The 17,147-nt window shown below is 33.1% G+C and overlaps 1 protein-coding gene across 9 annotated transcripts in view; it reads right to left on the bottom strand.

Moving 5' to 3' along the window:
• The window catches only part of LOC128237361 (anoctamin-1-like), a 47,026-nt gene that overhangs the window by 27,708 nt on the left and 2,171 nt on the right, over positions 1 to 17,147 (bottom strand). For 2 of the 9 annotated variants that reach the window (XM_052952812.1, XM_052952810.1), the window contains exons 2-8: positions 16,342 to 16,431; positions 13,515 to 13,589; positions 6,186 to 6,250; positions 5,326 to 5,490; positions 4,479 to 4,574; positions 3,888 to 3,932; positions 2,474 to 2,488 (exon numbers count right to left, since the gene is read on the bottom strand). In XM_052952812.1, coding sequence (XP_052808772.1) covers positions 2,474 to 2,488; positions 3,888 to 3,932; positions 4,479 to 4,574; positions 5,326 to 5,490; positions 6,186 to 6,250; positions 13,515 to 13,589; positions 16,342 to 16,396 — 516 coding nt within the window. In that variant the 5' untranslated portion in view covers positions 16,397 to 16,431. Of the gene's footprint in view, positions 1 to 2,473; positions 2,489 to 3,887; positions 3,933 to 4,478; positions 4,575 to 5,325; positions 5,491 to 6,185; positions 6,251 to 8,080; positions 8,201 to 8,328; positions 8,695 to 10,187; positions 10,574 to 13,514; positions 13,590 to 16,341; positions 16,432 to 17,094; positions 17,139 to 17,147 lie in introns of those variants that run through there. The other 7 variants (XM_052952816.1, XM_052952813.1, XM_052952815.1 and 4 more) reach the window with 7 other exon arrangements.

The raw sequence follows: 17,147 nt of genomic DNA, 5'->3' as shown, positions 1-17,147 counted from the left end.
GTATGTAAAGTTTGGTGAGGATTGGACACATACTTTTCAAGAATTAGATTGGAAACATATATTTTTGAAGTATTTTTGGCAAAAAAGGGCCGTAACTCCTAAATGACTAAAGCGATTTCCATGACTATCGAACTTGATCAAGATATTATGGTCACAAACATGTGTTTAAAGTTTGGTGAGGATTGGACAAACGGTTTTCAAGAATAAGATCGGAAACAATCTTCGGGACGTACGTACGTACGTACGTACGGACAGACGTACGTACGGACAAGGGCAACCCTATATGCCGCCACTTTGTGGGGGCATAATAATCTATTCAAGAAATGGCACAGACCATTGAGAGCCTTCTAGCAGTATTATAAAGTGACCAGTCAGCTCACAAACATTGAATGGCTGAAGCAAATGGCTGTCAGGTCCATGCAATGCTTGTGGCCTGATTCTTGTTGGTCATCATAACTCTAGGAGGTCCAAAGTAGTCTTCACTTTTTTAAAATTAAACAGAACTTACAGAGAAAGTTTTTTTTACAATGAAAGACATTTTATTCTGTTGAACTCTCAAATTCTAATTCAGACTAAGTTCTGATTTGTAAAACAAACAACTAGTATCAACAATCAATTATTTTTTAAATAAGGCCACATAATTAAAATTATGCTGTTAAAGGCCCGCTGATACTTATAAAAGTAAAGAAGAAACAAAATTAGGGAAGGTATAATATAAAAAGTTACGAGGTTCATAAGTGACCCGATATGGAATATACAGGGCAAAGGAAACTACATTCCCTCTCGCCCAATTATGGTTTCCTACACCCTGTATAACCCAAATCGGGTCACCTACTAACTCCTTAGCGTAAATATCACGTCAACAAACTGTTTAAATTGAAAAATGTTTCATTTATTCATCAGAATCGGAAAAAGAGGCCATTTTGGTATGATATTAATATTAGTGACCCAATATGGAAAAATATGGGATTACCGAGGGACTCAGGGTCACCATGTGACCAGTCCTGGACCAATGGCAATGTGTCATTCATATTTGAGGCGTGATATAATATAATCATGTTTACTTCAAGGTACATGACATTGTATATGACTGTGAATATTAACATGCGTATCATTTTACAGTAACCCATTAATGAGTTTCATTGATGATTTCTATATTTCTATACAACATTTAATGCTTACAAAATACGTTGAGAAATAATAGATATATTTAAGGGCTTACCGGTATGTTTAGAAGGTAAAGTGGGAAAGAGAAAAAAACAAGGGAGGGATAAAATGGATTGTTTTCTAGCAAAGGGTAGGCTCTATTTCATTTCACTTTTAGGAGTACAGCTTAAACAATTTCACCACAGCTATATGACAATATCACTCCTCCTTATTATGTTATTCCAAATTTGGCACAGCAATGATTTAGTCACTCACTAATCATCAATCATACATACATACATACTACTGTCGAAACTGGTTGGCTCGATATCCCAGGGGCAGGCCAAAATACTTCGAGCCTCGCTAATATCCAGCTAAGCGGTAATGTTTACAAAGAGTAAAACAAAATCAGTCCTTAATATCCAGTTCGAGCAAACAAGGAAATTGATAAAGGCAATATCGAGCCAACAGGTTTCGACTGTATAATATACGAGCCAATCCATCCAGAATAAATATCATTACAAACAATTACGGTTACTCTCAATCTATATTTTAAACTTATAATGCTCTTTCCATGTCATACATATACTACCATTTACAAATGAACTTCATCATCATCAATGAATTAATGAAATCACGTTCACAATATAATTTTTTAGTACAAAGCGACAGTCGATCTGTACTGCCCCACAAGCGGTTCCGAACATTACCTTTTCGGAATTTCAGAGAATTCCTATGAACCTTGCTGTCCTTGTGAGTGTTATTTAAAGCAACCATTTAATTGGTCAGTTGGTTTAAATGAATGCAAGCTGTTCATGTATGGCTGCTTTGGAAGGGTTTGAGCCTGCCTCTCTAGTAGTTAGTTTATGATGATACATTCAGGTTAATGCCAAATTGCTTATGACAGCAGTTGGTTTCATTTGATGTGGGAATTTTGATCTAAGGCTTCAGATGTTTCTCTTGATTTGAAATTCATTTGTCAAATTTGGGCAGAATGAAAGCCACAATGTTTCAATGCATCGAAGACATTCAATGCTAAGTTCATTTGCAAACAGTAGTGTGTATGAACATGTACACATCAACCATTCCCATGCGAATATTTTACATACATGTTCTTTTGTTACTTCAATAATATTGTAGTTTCATTTACTTTTCGATTAATAAATATGAATCACATTCACATTACATTGCACATACATGTACATCCATATGCACAATGCCAATTTGCACGCATTAACCATTCACCAAGGTCAAACTCATTTAAAGGTCAAGGTCACACATTCAGAGCAAGGTTGGGGGGACTAGCATGGTTACTATGACAACTTACCATTTCAACCGACTCCTGTAATACAAAGCTTACACAATGTCTACACAGTAACAGCATTTATTGGTGCCCTTTGCCACAGACAATACAAAATACTTCATATAGTTATAAATATTAAAGGTCCATTAATCTGTCAGATTGATTAGGCCTAAAAGAACAACATTTGGTTCAGCGTTACCCAACCCTACCTAGGAAACAGGCACTGACCCTACCGTTTTTATATTCAGTTAGTGGAAAAATATAAAATTCTCCAGTGACAATAATATTCCCACATAATGCCTCAATTTACTACATGTGTTCAGATCTAACTCCATAAAATTGAAAGAAAAAAACATGTTGGATTAGAACTGTTAAGAGACACTTTTACCGATGGAAATGAAGTGCAAACATCAAAACAATATTCTTTTTTGAATTGTGACAAATATATTTTTCACTTGCATAATTATGCTCTGACAGAATGGACCTTTAATTGTGCAGCATGCTAAAAAGTTAAAAATCAAAAAGTGCAGCAAAATATAAAAAGAACATATTAACCAAAATTTCACCAAATCATGCTGCATAGTTGAAAGCCTATTTCTATAACATATGTCATTTGTAATGTTGACAAGCTGGTCCATGATCAATGTTTCACATAAAGTAAGAATGATAGTTCATTTGAATCTTAGTGAATATCTGACTCAGGGGTTAACACTGTTACAGTTGACAATTGTCAATCCTTAATAAAAGATTTGTATATACATGTATATATATATACCGGGCCCCGATTTCTCGAAACTTCTTAAGCTTAACAGGCTTAAGTAGCTTATTTCAAATAGTCAAAACACATACTAAAATGTGATTTTGGTAAATGAAATATGGTTATTTGTGATATCCATAAAATAAATTCCTATTTAAGGTTGAATAACTCTAAATGATGTTTATATTACGCGAATTATAGACAAAGAAAAATAGTGTGATTAGCTTAATCCTGTTATAAGGGACTTAAGAAGTTTCGAGAAATTGGGGCCGGTATATCATGTGTCCATAAAATTGTTTCCAAAGTTAGTTATATTTATTTCAAGGTACTTTTACTGTTTTTGATACAAATCTACGTTAGCCTTAAACTAAAAGCTTTCAATCCTGAGTTGAAGATAAATCCTTAACTATCAAATCCAGACTGACCCTTAAATCTGTAAAATAGGGTTGAAGGAAACCGAGGAACAAAGAATAAGGTATACTGTATATAGGTCAAACAACTTCAATACTAACTGAACTGGTATGTTCAATATCTATAATGCATTTCACCAAATTAGGGCATAATAATTTGTTTTAAATGAACTGAGAGAAAGGTTCACGGACGGTATTCAAGGATGTTTATACTATGTGTAGGTCCCTCCACATGTACAAGTAACTACATCCAACACCTTCATAGCCTTACCTCCCACTTGGAGTACTTCTGTCGAATGTCTTCCGCGATGATTGTCTGGAAATATAGCAGTGAAAAGTTGTACTGTTATTGTCTTGTAATTGTAGTTTAGTTTATGTTAAGTTATTTTAGCTTGATTGATATAGCAATGAAAGCTGATAGCTTATTGAATCACTCTTGAGTCTATTTCCTTGGCAGAAACCATTACTAGTGTCCATTTTGAGAGAGCACTTGAAAGTATCCCTGGTGGGGATAGAACCCCGTCTTTGTTGAGAGGAATTGTTGGTCTACTTTTAAGGGTAAAAAAGCCTTCTCAAAAAAGCTTTCTATGTTCAGCAAGAGTATTCTGTACTTACATACTAAATTCACATTAAACTAAACAGAACAATTTCTGAGATCAATGTATTTTAGAGATAACTCGTGACCATTTTCATTAAATCAATAACAGCTTCCTCAAAAAAGCTTTCTATGTTCAGCAAGAGTATTCTGTACATACATACTAAATTCACATTAAACAGAACAACTTCTGAGATCAATGTATTTTAGAGATAACTCGTGACCATTTTCATTAAATCAATAAGTCAGTGTGACAAACAATTATACCTTCTTCATCTTCATCTTTATTTTGAGGATCTCGGCGTACCTTGTGAGAACCTCATAGGGAGCGTGTACCTTCACAAATTTTACATTCTCTTCACTCTGAAACATGGAAAGATTACCATAACATACAAGATAATTACCTAACTGTGTTATCTATTGTTACAAAGACATACTCATTGGAAATCCATCATCTTGGTTAAAACATATTTTATTGAGCAAAATTAATCAACATTTCAAAACAAGTACATAATCAAATTTCAGGATTGGAATGGAAGAAATAAACTAATAGAGTTCCTTTCCCTGTTATGATAATTTACAATTGGCATTTGAGGTGGATATTAGTGATGAAGTTATAATTATATTAATATACAACCTAAATTAAATCATGTTTTAAATACAGGTGATTGAATGATAAGATGCAATTACCTATATTAAAGAAAACAATCTTTATTCTAAATTAATCAACTGTATTAAAGTATCATCTTCTTATACCTCATTATATATATAAATCATATATTTTTAATAAATATTTTCTAAGGTGAAATGAATTTTGTAAAAACATCTACATTATGAAAATAGTTTCCACCATTTTCTTTATAATTCATTTGGTTAACCAACAGCACAATACTACAACAGTGGCCATTAAAGTGTGGACAACAGCTTAATTATAAACAAATATTATTGCAGAATCATTCAGATTCAAAACATAATCCCAATACATTAGTTTACATCAGAACTACTCACTCAATGTTCTATACTAATACCACATTGAAGATATATCCTGCCTGTGTATACCTGTCAGCCTGCAAAAACAAAGGCATGTCATTTAAGTACCATTTACCCCACCCACCTCATTGTCATACTCCAATTGGAGGCCCTCCTCCACAAGGTTTTTTTCAAAGTTTTCCCGCGCACTCTGGGCCCTCGCTGATTTCTCGTCCTCTTTTTCCGGTACCTCCCACACCAGCACATAGTCCACTCGCTTCTCCCCATCTGTGAAAAACAGGTTACGACCCTGAAAACACGGCATTGTAATTATGTATTGCAAACACCTGTATTGCAAACACCTGGTATTACACCACATTCAATATCTAGGCCGACCTGATACCATACCATACAAATGTTATAATAGTGATAGCACTTTATACTAAGATAACATATATTATCTACAATGTTTTTGTAACTTTTATATAAAAACTTAGATGATTATCAAATGCAGGCTAGCCAACATGTACCTACAAATTCTTCTTTAAATTGAACAAATACATAAAACAAATCAAATACAATTTTAAAATTATGTTCTACCTTGGCTATTGCAAATTATGCATTTAATTTTATTTACAAGGATATTCAATAAGGATATCACTATATAATTTTGAGGTTGGAGACAAAAAAAAATCATAAAGATGGACAATCAGGGGATCTAACAGGTTATAATAATTGTCAATCTGGAAAAACAGCTGGGGATCTTTTTGAGTCAAAGGATTCATGCCCAAAACAGGGTTAAGAGAAATACTGTTTTGAAATTGTTTCCCAAATCATTTTTATTCATTTCAAGGTACTTCCTAATGTTTTTGATGCAAATGTCTGATCAAAAAACAATCCTTTCGACTTACTGTACAATAGTCTGAAGTTAAAAGCTTTTAGTCCTGATCTCAAGATTTATCCTGAACTTAAGTACCCAAGGACAATAGACATACTGCACAATACCTTTATTTTCCTCCCGAAACCACCCTGGCCGCTGGGGTCTGGAGACACACTGCTTGCACCATCATCTGAACACAGAAAATATACATCATAATTATCATGTGAAAAACAAGAGAAACACAAGTCAAGGTGCCAACACTCCTCCAGTCTATCAAGGGCCATAATTCATGATATATTTAAGCCACAGTTATGGGACCTTCTGGTCATGTGCCCATTGTTTATGTTAACATGACAGTGTACCAACTTTGATGTTTATATCAATTGTCAAATTATGGTTCTAGTTTTAAAAGTGTTTGCAAGGTGCCACTGTCCACATCATGCAAGGATAGTATGACAACGTCTCGATTTCTTTCCTAGAAAAACAGGCAAATAAAAACAATCAATGAAATACATATGTCCAGCATGGTCCCCAGTGCTGGGTTTCTTCAGCTAGTGGGTGATATGTTTTTGGCTGAAAAAAAACAACACTTTTAGATGATTTTTGCAAGAAAACATTCCAATTGACAAAGACAAGAAGTTGAGTTTGATTTTTTAAGATAAATTTAAAAATATAAATGTACATGAACTCTGGCAACAATTATTAAAAGTTGAATGCTTGGCTTTACTCGACCCTGACATTCCTAGATCTGGGTAGAACAGAAAGGATTTCTCTTAACTTCCTTGGATAATCTCTTAATTCCATAACAAGAAATGAAAATATAAAATCATGACCATCAGATGGACACAAAATCTATCAGTTCTTAAGGCGTATTTTTGTGAGTCGGTGACGAGTAACGTAAAACAAACTATTTATCAATTGTTGTCACAGAGCTTATATTTAACTGAATATGAAAGATAGACAGAAGAATGATTGAAGAGCTGTACTTAGAGAATAATAGCATGTACTTGAATGATGACAATATTCAAGTATAAAGTAAAATATAATGAGTACTCCTGATACTTGAATTGAAAATTATCACTGCCATAAAAAAAAAACACCTCACAATAAACAAGGCACAGTGGTGTTTAACTATTGATAACAGACAATGCACGAGGAAGTGTAACTGTTAATGTATTCGTTTCATTTGTAAAATCTTTTCAATTCTGAATAATTGACACAAAAAAAGCTATTTAAGGGAAACGTTATAATGTTAACTTCATAAAGAATAGCTGATCAGATAAATAAACAAAACAATATTATGTATAAAAGCACCTTGTACATACATGGTACTACTTTTTAACAATTTGACATGCAACACTTTTCATTATCACACATGACATACATGTACAATACAAGATGGACATGCTAATATCAGATGCAGGCACGAAATCATAACAAGCAGGTTAGGGAAATCAAGAAAACTTCCTTTCCCGCAATGTTCCGCTAGACTAGTTTAGCTGAACAAATTGTGTGTATTTTCACATAGAAAATGTTAAAGATGCACTCTCACTCCCAAACAAGATTCACCTTAATTAATGTGTTAATTTAAGTGTCTAAATATACCAAAAGGCTGAATAAATTTCAAAATCAATGGTTCTTATGAAGGATACCGCGTTAAATTTGATAGAAAGGTGCAGAAAACATGTACTTCTTTCTTATGACTATGAGACGATAGTAGGTTACATCAAATCTTTTAGCATTCATCAATCATTAATATTTTTACGTTTTCAGCTATGAAATACACATACACGTTCAATCACATTATCAGTTGTTTGTTTTTTTCCATAAATTCATATTTAATTAGTAGTTAAAGGTTTATCACCCAAAATTTATGTTGTTATACATGTGTATGTATTGATTTCGAATAAGGGTGTCACTTTCAAGATAAAGAAAGAAATTTGCAGTAAACCAAAATGATATATTCACTGAATTCAGAGCTGTTGAGAATCAGGAAGAAATCTAAAAAAACGATACAAACATTATCTCAATATTCCATCCTTAGCTGTACCTGCCTGCTGGATCCCTTCTTCACCATGATGAACAAGCTCTAACGTATCCATGGCAACAAATTCCACAAAAAATTGGGACAATGCAGTTTGACCCTGCTTAAAGCTTACGTTAGTTACCAGTACAAAGACAACCTAATTCAGAACTGTTGAGAATAAGGAAAAAATATAGAAAAACAAGAACATAAAAATGATCTTAAAATTCCATCAAGAACTGTACCTGCCTGCTGGATCCCTTCTTCACCATGATGAACAAGCTCTAACGTATCCATGGCAACAAATTCCACAAAAACTGGGACAATGCGGGTTGACCCTCTCCAAGGCAAATGTAACAAAAACCACTACAGAAAACCGCCCACATATTCCACCCTCATCATATGATGCACAATATAATTATGCAATCATCGTCTAAGCGTGGGCTGATAACATTGGGCATTGTTACTGTAATAACGCAGGTTTCAAGGTCTCGAATAACACCCGGCAAACACATAAAAAAAACACTTATACACCAATAACGTTTTATGCAAACTTCTATAACATGTCAGGCTTCACTTGTTTATAATGTAAATATAAACTGAATATACGATCGCTCAACATGACAAGAGAACTTAAAATACATTTTATGATCAAATGCAAGTTTGTAATCCATGATGTATAAAGCACAAAAACTTAACCCTCACTTTCCTTTACTTTATTACTTAACGTTCAATCTCGAAAATTCACCAGGTTTTGTTGTAATATTCGATATACAGCTGAAGTAACATATTGAGGCGATTCATCAAAATTCATGACATGGTATAATGGTATATGAATAAGATGTTCAGATTGATGAAATCAAACTCATAATTACATTGAACATATGATAAACAAGAGTGTTGCGGAGAAAACATCAACGCCCGTCTGTTTTAAACTGTTGAAAAGGGGCTTAACTCAACAATTATTACAGTCAGAGTTAGGGGCCTTGTTTTAAATGCGTGTATTGACTCTGGGGACATGCGTTCTAAGTTTTATTTAAATATATTGATTGTTTTTAGTTATGGCTACGGTTCAAATTGGACAGATGATAAACAAGAGCGCTGAGTGTTGAACATCAATGCCCGTCTGTTTTATACAGTTCAAAACGGGCATTACTCAACAATTATTACAGAAAGAGTTAGGGGCCTTGTTGTAAATGTGTGTCAGTCATTGCATAGAAATCATCCATTCTCAAATTTTACCAACAAACCAAAACACAGAACATTTTATCAAAACTGAGCATTCATCATGTGTAGCATGCATCCAACCAAATGAAGAAATCAAAGTTTAAGATGCAATATTACTCCCATATAAGATTTAAGAAATTTAATACAATTGTTTAAATATACCACAAAGGATGAACAAATGTCGAAAACAATGATGCTTATGAAGGAAACCGAGTTTAATGAGAAAAGAAATGTGCAGAAAACAGGGTATAGTTACCTAATGAAACCATAGTATATACTGCAGTAAATCTTTTAGCATTCACCAATCATTTAATATTTTTGCGATTTTCAGCTATTAAATGCAGGTTATAATATTGATAGTAGTGATTAATATTTTCCATAAATGCATTACTTAGTAAGTAGTTGAGGGTGTATCACTCAAAATTTATGTTTGTTATACATGTGTATGTATTGATTTTGAATAAGAGTGTCACTTATAAGTGTTTATAATTTAAACATTAGATGAAAATGAAGCTCATGGTTTTCTGGTTGTGCTTAATGCGACAAACAGAATGCCGTGTAATACTCCAAAATATCATCCAATGAAGATTTGAATAATACTTCATTCAAACACCCTATTTCAGAGTACAATAAGCCAACAGCGCTTTGTAAATGTCACTAAGTTATTTTAGGGACCAACTGACTATTTTATTGGCAAGTACCGTTAACTAAAATTGTGTAAATTCATTAATAATATATGATATTTATTGCACACAAAAGAGTATAATATAATGACACTGAAATGGTGGCAGCAGGTCATGGTTGTAGGCTTATATATATAATGGTGCATGAAAGTTTTAGGTTACATGTATTTCCATGTTGGATGTTGGTCAGTTACCTGAGGGCAGTGATAGTTTGTCCATATCGTCGAAAGTCATCATCTGTTTGTATGAGGTTCGGGCCCCAGGCGACCACTCCGCCAGGGGCTGAGTCCCCTCCCCTCTCGGCATGATGTGTTAATTCAGTTTTAGCTCACACCTTGTCCACAATACATGTAACAAAGTCCAGTGGTGTATGTCCACGGAGTTTTAAACACTACATGTCCTTTAATCCTTTTTGAGCTTTAAACAGTTGTGATAATTTAAAACGCTTTGTAAATTCCTTGTCATCAGAAAATAGCGTCAACTTCTTCACATTGATAACAAACTCTATAAACACGAAATCCGTTTTGCAAATACTCAAAAGTTTTGAGTATTAAGCAAATACTCCAGTCATAAATATCTTTTAAAGCCCAATGTTATCAGCCCACGCTTAGACAACGATTGCATAATTATATTGTGAGCTCAAATGACTCAAAAACATCGATGGAGGTGAAAGTTCAAGTTCAATTCACTTTGCTATTATTTTGTGCACTTTAGTTAACATTAATGAATCATTTCTAAAGTGAAAAGGTAACAATCAGAAAATGAAAGACCGTTTATTCGATGTATGATGGTATTTAAAACCCATCTCAAAATATTTTTGTTTCATAGGCAATGCTTTCTTGAAATGACTTGCTTTAATCTTGATGTATTGGATGTCAAAATTTCATATAAAAATATTGTACAAGGCAATGAGACCAGTAAAAAAACTCAAGTAAATAGGTCAAGCCAACAGCATCCATCTTCAGAAATATACAAAAAGAGGAAAATTAATTCATTAAACATCTACCTCAATCGATAAAATGTATTAAACAGTTTTCTTTAGAATAAAGCCTTGATATATATCATAATATTATTATTGATAAAATGAATATTATAAACCAGTCTGATTCACTTTTACTGTGTTAACATAGTATAGAAATCGATACATCTGAAAATTACTGTACCAATAAAGGATGATAGAAAACCTATTTTATAATTTATTAAAAAAACCAAGACATTGAATTTTAACCCTAATTTACCTATTCTACCAAATTGCAAGGTCAACTCAATACGTGAGAATGTGAATGATACATAATAAATTTAGCTGACCATATAAAATGACACCTGACCTGCAGTTTACTCCGTTCACTCATGTATATATACAACTATCAAGGTAAATAAACACAAAAATATCTAGCAACAACTGGAGTGGAACAACCATACTGGCTATCATGTGTATCACGATTTATTGCCCATAATATCATGTGACAGTTTTCATTTCATTGGCTGCTGTATCAATGTGAATAATAAATGTGAATTTGGACACCACAAGGGCATCAATTGTTAATGGCTATACATTGTTTTTGGTATACCGTGTTTAGTTAAAGCTGCACACTCACAGATTGACAGTTTCAACATTTTTTTTAATTTTTGTCTCAGATTCAGCTGATATTGGTATCAATGAATTTAAGCCAGTCTAACTTACACTAGAACAGATCTCAGCTGTCGAAAAAAAGTCCGAAATATTCAATTTTCTGAAAGCGTTAGTGACGCTTTTAGCCAATTTTTTATCATAAATATGAAAAACTGCAATCTAATCTTGAGTCTGCCTTCCTTTATCACTGGTTTTTAGACATATACGAAAATATTGGCTCATTGCAAGACAAAATTTAAAAAAGTTGTCAAAGCGATCAACCTGTAACAGTGCAGCTTTAAAGCTTTGAAATGATACAGTTTCAATCTAATTCATCTTACATTTTGATCTTAAATGTACTTGAAAAATAATGCTCAAATGGCATTGACAGTAAAAATGCGGAGAGAAAAAACTTTTTTTTCACATATGGGGATTGGGTATTTATAACCTTACAAAATATCACTTCAACATTCCATGTGTTTGACACAACAGGTTGCATTTATAATATACATCCTTTATGTATTTTGTGCATAGAGTAAATTTTTATCCCAAAAAGTCTCTGATTTCATCTTTACTTTAATCTTCAAAAGTATGTCAAAAGGCACAATAGCTATTATAACAGGTATGCTTGATATTTGGTATAAAGTAATTCAGATGATACTTGTCAGAGGCTGAACGAATAGATTTTTTAAGCAATAATTGCTGCATGCTTTTGTTTTAATAGAATTGTGATTGACAAGTTAGTCAACATTTTAATGTTGGACTACAGGTTCAACTTTTAATTTTTTTCCTAAGATAGTTTAGTGTGTTGTTTTTTAAATCTAATTTAGTTTTGATCCCGGAAAATTATGCTGAAATATTGATGCTCCAGACTCTTTAAATATTTGTTTTCATTAAAAAAAAAATCTGAACTATCAACCCCATTTTACTTTGCATAGCAAGCAAGCTATGATATTTGCATCACCTTAAATAGTTCACTCAGAAGTCGTAAAATGCAATAATCATTTATAAGCAGCATAATAAGATATTATTTGAAATAAGTATCTCTTTTTACCGGTATGTTGCAAAATTATTTCATTGGCAGACAACAACATTTCTTGTGCTAGGATGTAAATTTTGTTTTCGTGACAATGAATATGAGTATATATATATTGCAAGAAAGTATTAATGTATGAAAATGGTCCAGCTAATGATGAAATATGAAATGCTTGTTGTTGCTGCTGTCACTGCTGACACTGCTGCTGATAACTATGATGATCATACATATGGTCAGAAAGCTCTAAACACTATGAAAAGATGATATAACGCAAGTGAAGAACACAACACAATACATCCAAATGCTGACAGTCCGAATAAGTGCAAAAGAAATCACATTCACAATGCATAAGCTGGCATAAACACTGGGCCTCAATATGAATTTTTGTACCAATTATCTTTATGATTTGCCATTTGTTTACACAAAACGAAAAACTACTAAGTACAATTCATGAAAACTATGAATAAATGTAACAAGTGTACCCAAGTAGATGCCATCAATGCTCCTCCATTTTTACCTCATATTGGTTAAGGGGCATAAATTGAAATTCGTTAACAAGAGTTATTAAGCCCTTCTACAAAGACACGCTTTTCAGTTTTGTAATAATATATGCACCAAGTTTCATGTTATTATTTTGAATGTTTCTGAACTTAATCAAAAGGTTAAAGATTTTTCATGATAAGCCAACAATGATGACTTCCAGATCAGGTGACTTTTTACCTTCAAAAAAAGAGAAGATAATAAAGTTTGAAATAAAACAAGAGTGGCCAGCCTACATTAATGATTTGGTCGGTCCAGTGTTCAAGCCAGCGGGATTCTCTACAACACACAATGCACAAAACACAGAGCAGAAAGGGTGGGTGGGGTATTTACCCATGTAGGGGTCAGTGAAGACAAGACTTCCCGTTGAGCTGAACTGGGGCCCGGTCAGACTGCCGACATCTACATCTGAATAGACAACACACAGGCTAGGCCTTACTAGCAGAAACAAGCAGATAATCAAGGAAAAACTAGCAGATAATCAAGGACAATCTAGCAGATTATTATTTGACTACAAGGTTCCAAGAAGATAAAGTTTGAGGGAGAGTAAAAAAACAAGCAGAATCTGTACAGCAAAGTCATTCAGCACAATCATATATAAGAAGTATTACACACCACTGAGGTTCCTATGACAATATAAGGACAGGCCAGTCAGCCACTGTAGGTGTATATGGACTGAGGGATATTACACCAAACATTTCATATAAACCACTTTGCTTTTTTATTTAGCCTGACCTTGTTCACATGCGACAATTTTTCGTTGTTGTGAAAATCGCAGTTGTATGATGTCAGTCCATATTTTATTTTTTTGGACATCTCTTGACCAGCCAAAAATACTATATGGACTGCTGACATCATAAAACTGGATTTTTTTATTAAAATACATTGTATACAGACCGATCAACTTTATATATACAAAGAAGGGACACATTAATGTAAGGTATAATATATACATATATATATATAACATGACTCAAACTGTTTTTTTTACACAATTGAAATAAAATGTGTTAAGCCTTTAACCCCGAAGAAATGAGATTAATGATGTTATAACATTTACATTCCAAACACACATTTATAAGTCAATGGTAAAATTACGTGTGCAAAAAATATTAGAATTTAATCAAGTTTGCCTTGTATTCAAATAGGCAGGGTTTTTTACAAATAAACAATGGTGAAATATATCAGTTCAAGTCCTGTGATTATAAGAGTATAAGATTCAAAATAATTTAGTGCAAATTTGTCAATGTTTGTACAATCAAGCAAACTTCAGTGTCCTTCTGTTGTCTTCAAAATTGTTAAAGTGCATGTTATTTTTTCAGAAATGCGACATGTTTATATTTTCCTAAAAGGACACCTGATTTAATCATAATATCATTTTTGCCATTAATAATAAATGATGTAGTATCTGGCCTAAAACTGACAAGCATCTGTTTTAATCATTAGAAACAGGACAGTCCCAAATTAATGACATTGTGCCTTATAATGTAACACGTCCCTGACCGTATTTTGAAATGGGGCTATACAATAAAGCATTATTAATAATTCATACATGTATGATACTAGATAATAAAGGCATGCAGCAAGCAATGGGCATCTTCAATACCTTTAATTGAGGCCGAGTCAGCCTGCTTTACAACTGGCGATCCTTATAGAGAAAGCATGAAAGTATAGCATAATACATGTAGAATTCATAACAATTTGACAGAAAGCTTGGATATGTGAATTAATTTCAGATACAGTACACATTTGTTAACCTGTATTAAATGTATCTAAGCAAATATTAGTCACACTAATCCGACGATCGCATTTTAGGGCCATTTTATCCATCTTTGCCATAGCAGATACATGGCTACTTCCCCGAAGGCAAGAACCTGTTTTTTCCCTACAATAACCACTGAAATTTCCAATTTTAAATAATAATAAAAAATTTTTTACAGTATATAATGAAAATCTCACAATTTATAAAATGATGTTTTTGAGTGATATATTTACTGCCTTATTGATATTTTACCCCACTTGTTCCCAAAAGTTTGAAAAAAGTAATGTGTGTTTTTCCCCACAAAGAGGGCTATGGTGCCTTCCCCATAACTGGTAAAAAGGCCCTGCATTCTATCCAACTATCAATGTAAAAGCATTACAGAGGCATGTTAAACATGACCTATCAAAGCAAATATATGCTGAAATAGGATACTTCTACTATCATGATGACGCACACAGATTAGTATTATAAAATCTTTATATTAAAAGCTCATCCCTCTGTACCACAGTCAAGAATATTCATCGTGGATTTGAATTTCATCATCACTAATCAGTTAATATTAAACTATTTGAAATACATGTACATCTAGGTCTGCATTTTAGTGTCGCTAATGCCAGACAATTGAGAATCTCACATAGTACAAAATGTAAATGTCGGTAATTTGTTGTCTTTACCTTTATTTTAACAGATTTTAACATGTCAATTAATCAACATTATTGTTTCTACAATATCATAACTCTCCCATGAACAAAACCAAATGTTTTGTAGAGGAAATTCGACAAATTTTAATGTCAAGGTCATTTCAAAGTCGCTCACCACTGTCAACTGATTAAGCACAAAAATAAATGTTTTTAATGATCAAATCATGTCTCTAGGAATAAATGCTTCAAAGTCCATGTACATGTACTATATGGCAGAAAGTACATGTTCTTTGGGGGTAAAAGGGAAGACAAATTATGGTCACAGACCATCATTTTTTACTTATGCAGATCTTGGATTTACTCCCTACCGTTTAACAGAAATCAAAGTAACTTTTTCACATTTCATAGTGTCAGAAATTAAAAAATAAATAAGAAATTTGACAAAAGTACTTATTTCATTGATAAAAAGGTCATCGAAAATTTTCAATTAAGAGCTCATCAGTGTTCATAATTTATTAAAATGTGACTAAAAATGCTCTATTTTGCCCAAAACTTTGATACTCTGATCAAACTAGTATCTAGCAGATGTTGTTTAATATTTGATCATAAAAGTAAGAAGAATAAACTCAAATTCAACATCTTTAGTAACAAAAATATGTGCCAACAAAAGCTGTGAACGAGTCCCTTTCATATGTCGAGAAAGAAAGACTACATTGATAGAAAAACTCAAGGCTAAGGTCATGTCAAGGTCACTTACCGTCATCCTGGTCCTTGAGCATCTCCAGCTTCACATCCTTGTCCTCAGTTGCCATGGTAACCTGAGATCACTCCCCTAACCACTCAAAACCTGTAACAGTCAGAGGTGTTTTAAATGCACATCCAGAATATGTGTGTATGAATATATATTAATTTATCATATTGTAAGGTTGCTATGTAAGATCCACATCTGAAACATTACAGCGGTTAATTGTCATCTGTCAACTCCATGTAAATAATGACAGCCTTATAACTCTGTTAATTGCAAAAGCACATTATTGATAGTGTATGGAAAACCTTTAGCAATACATATTTCATTAAAACCATCCTCAGGGGTTCAAACAATGAAAATTGGTTTTCATCCTTTATTTATAATTATAATCCTAAAGCATTTTTTAAACACTTTACATGTATGCCAAAGTGACTCTTGACAAAATCATATTCAAAGTATCACCATATGCTGTTCAAGCACTCGGACCACAGATGTCCTCAACTGTAATAAGCAGTGTATGGCACACTGGTTTTCATCGGAATGGCAAAAATGGGGTTAAGCTATCAAATGAACCAGGAATGATATATTTTATGAATAAATAAATGTACAACAACTGTATCAAGGTGTATAGCGAGGTCTTTGTAAAAGGTGTATGGTTTATTTAATCTTATCTCCCAGTTCAAGTAGAAAAATGACAAGCGGACAAAGTTGATTTTTTATATGCTAACAGCCTAACACTAGCATTTATTTTGAATAAATTACCTCAAGCTCATCCTATGAAAATCTTCAAAGATCAGTATTCCTTTATATCCAAA

This window comes from Mya arenaria, chromosome 6, assembly GCF_026914265.1.
Source record: "Mya arenaria isolate MELC-2E11 chromosome 6, ASM2691426v1".
In the NCBI taxonomy this organism is placed as follows: Eukaryota; Metazoa; Mollusca; class Bivalvia; order Myida; family Myidae; genus Mya; species Mya arenaria.
The sequence above is the reverse complement of the archived record's forward strand: the minus strand, read 5'-3'. Positions and strand labels throughout refer to the sequence as shown.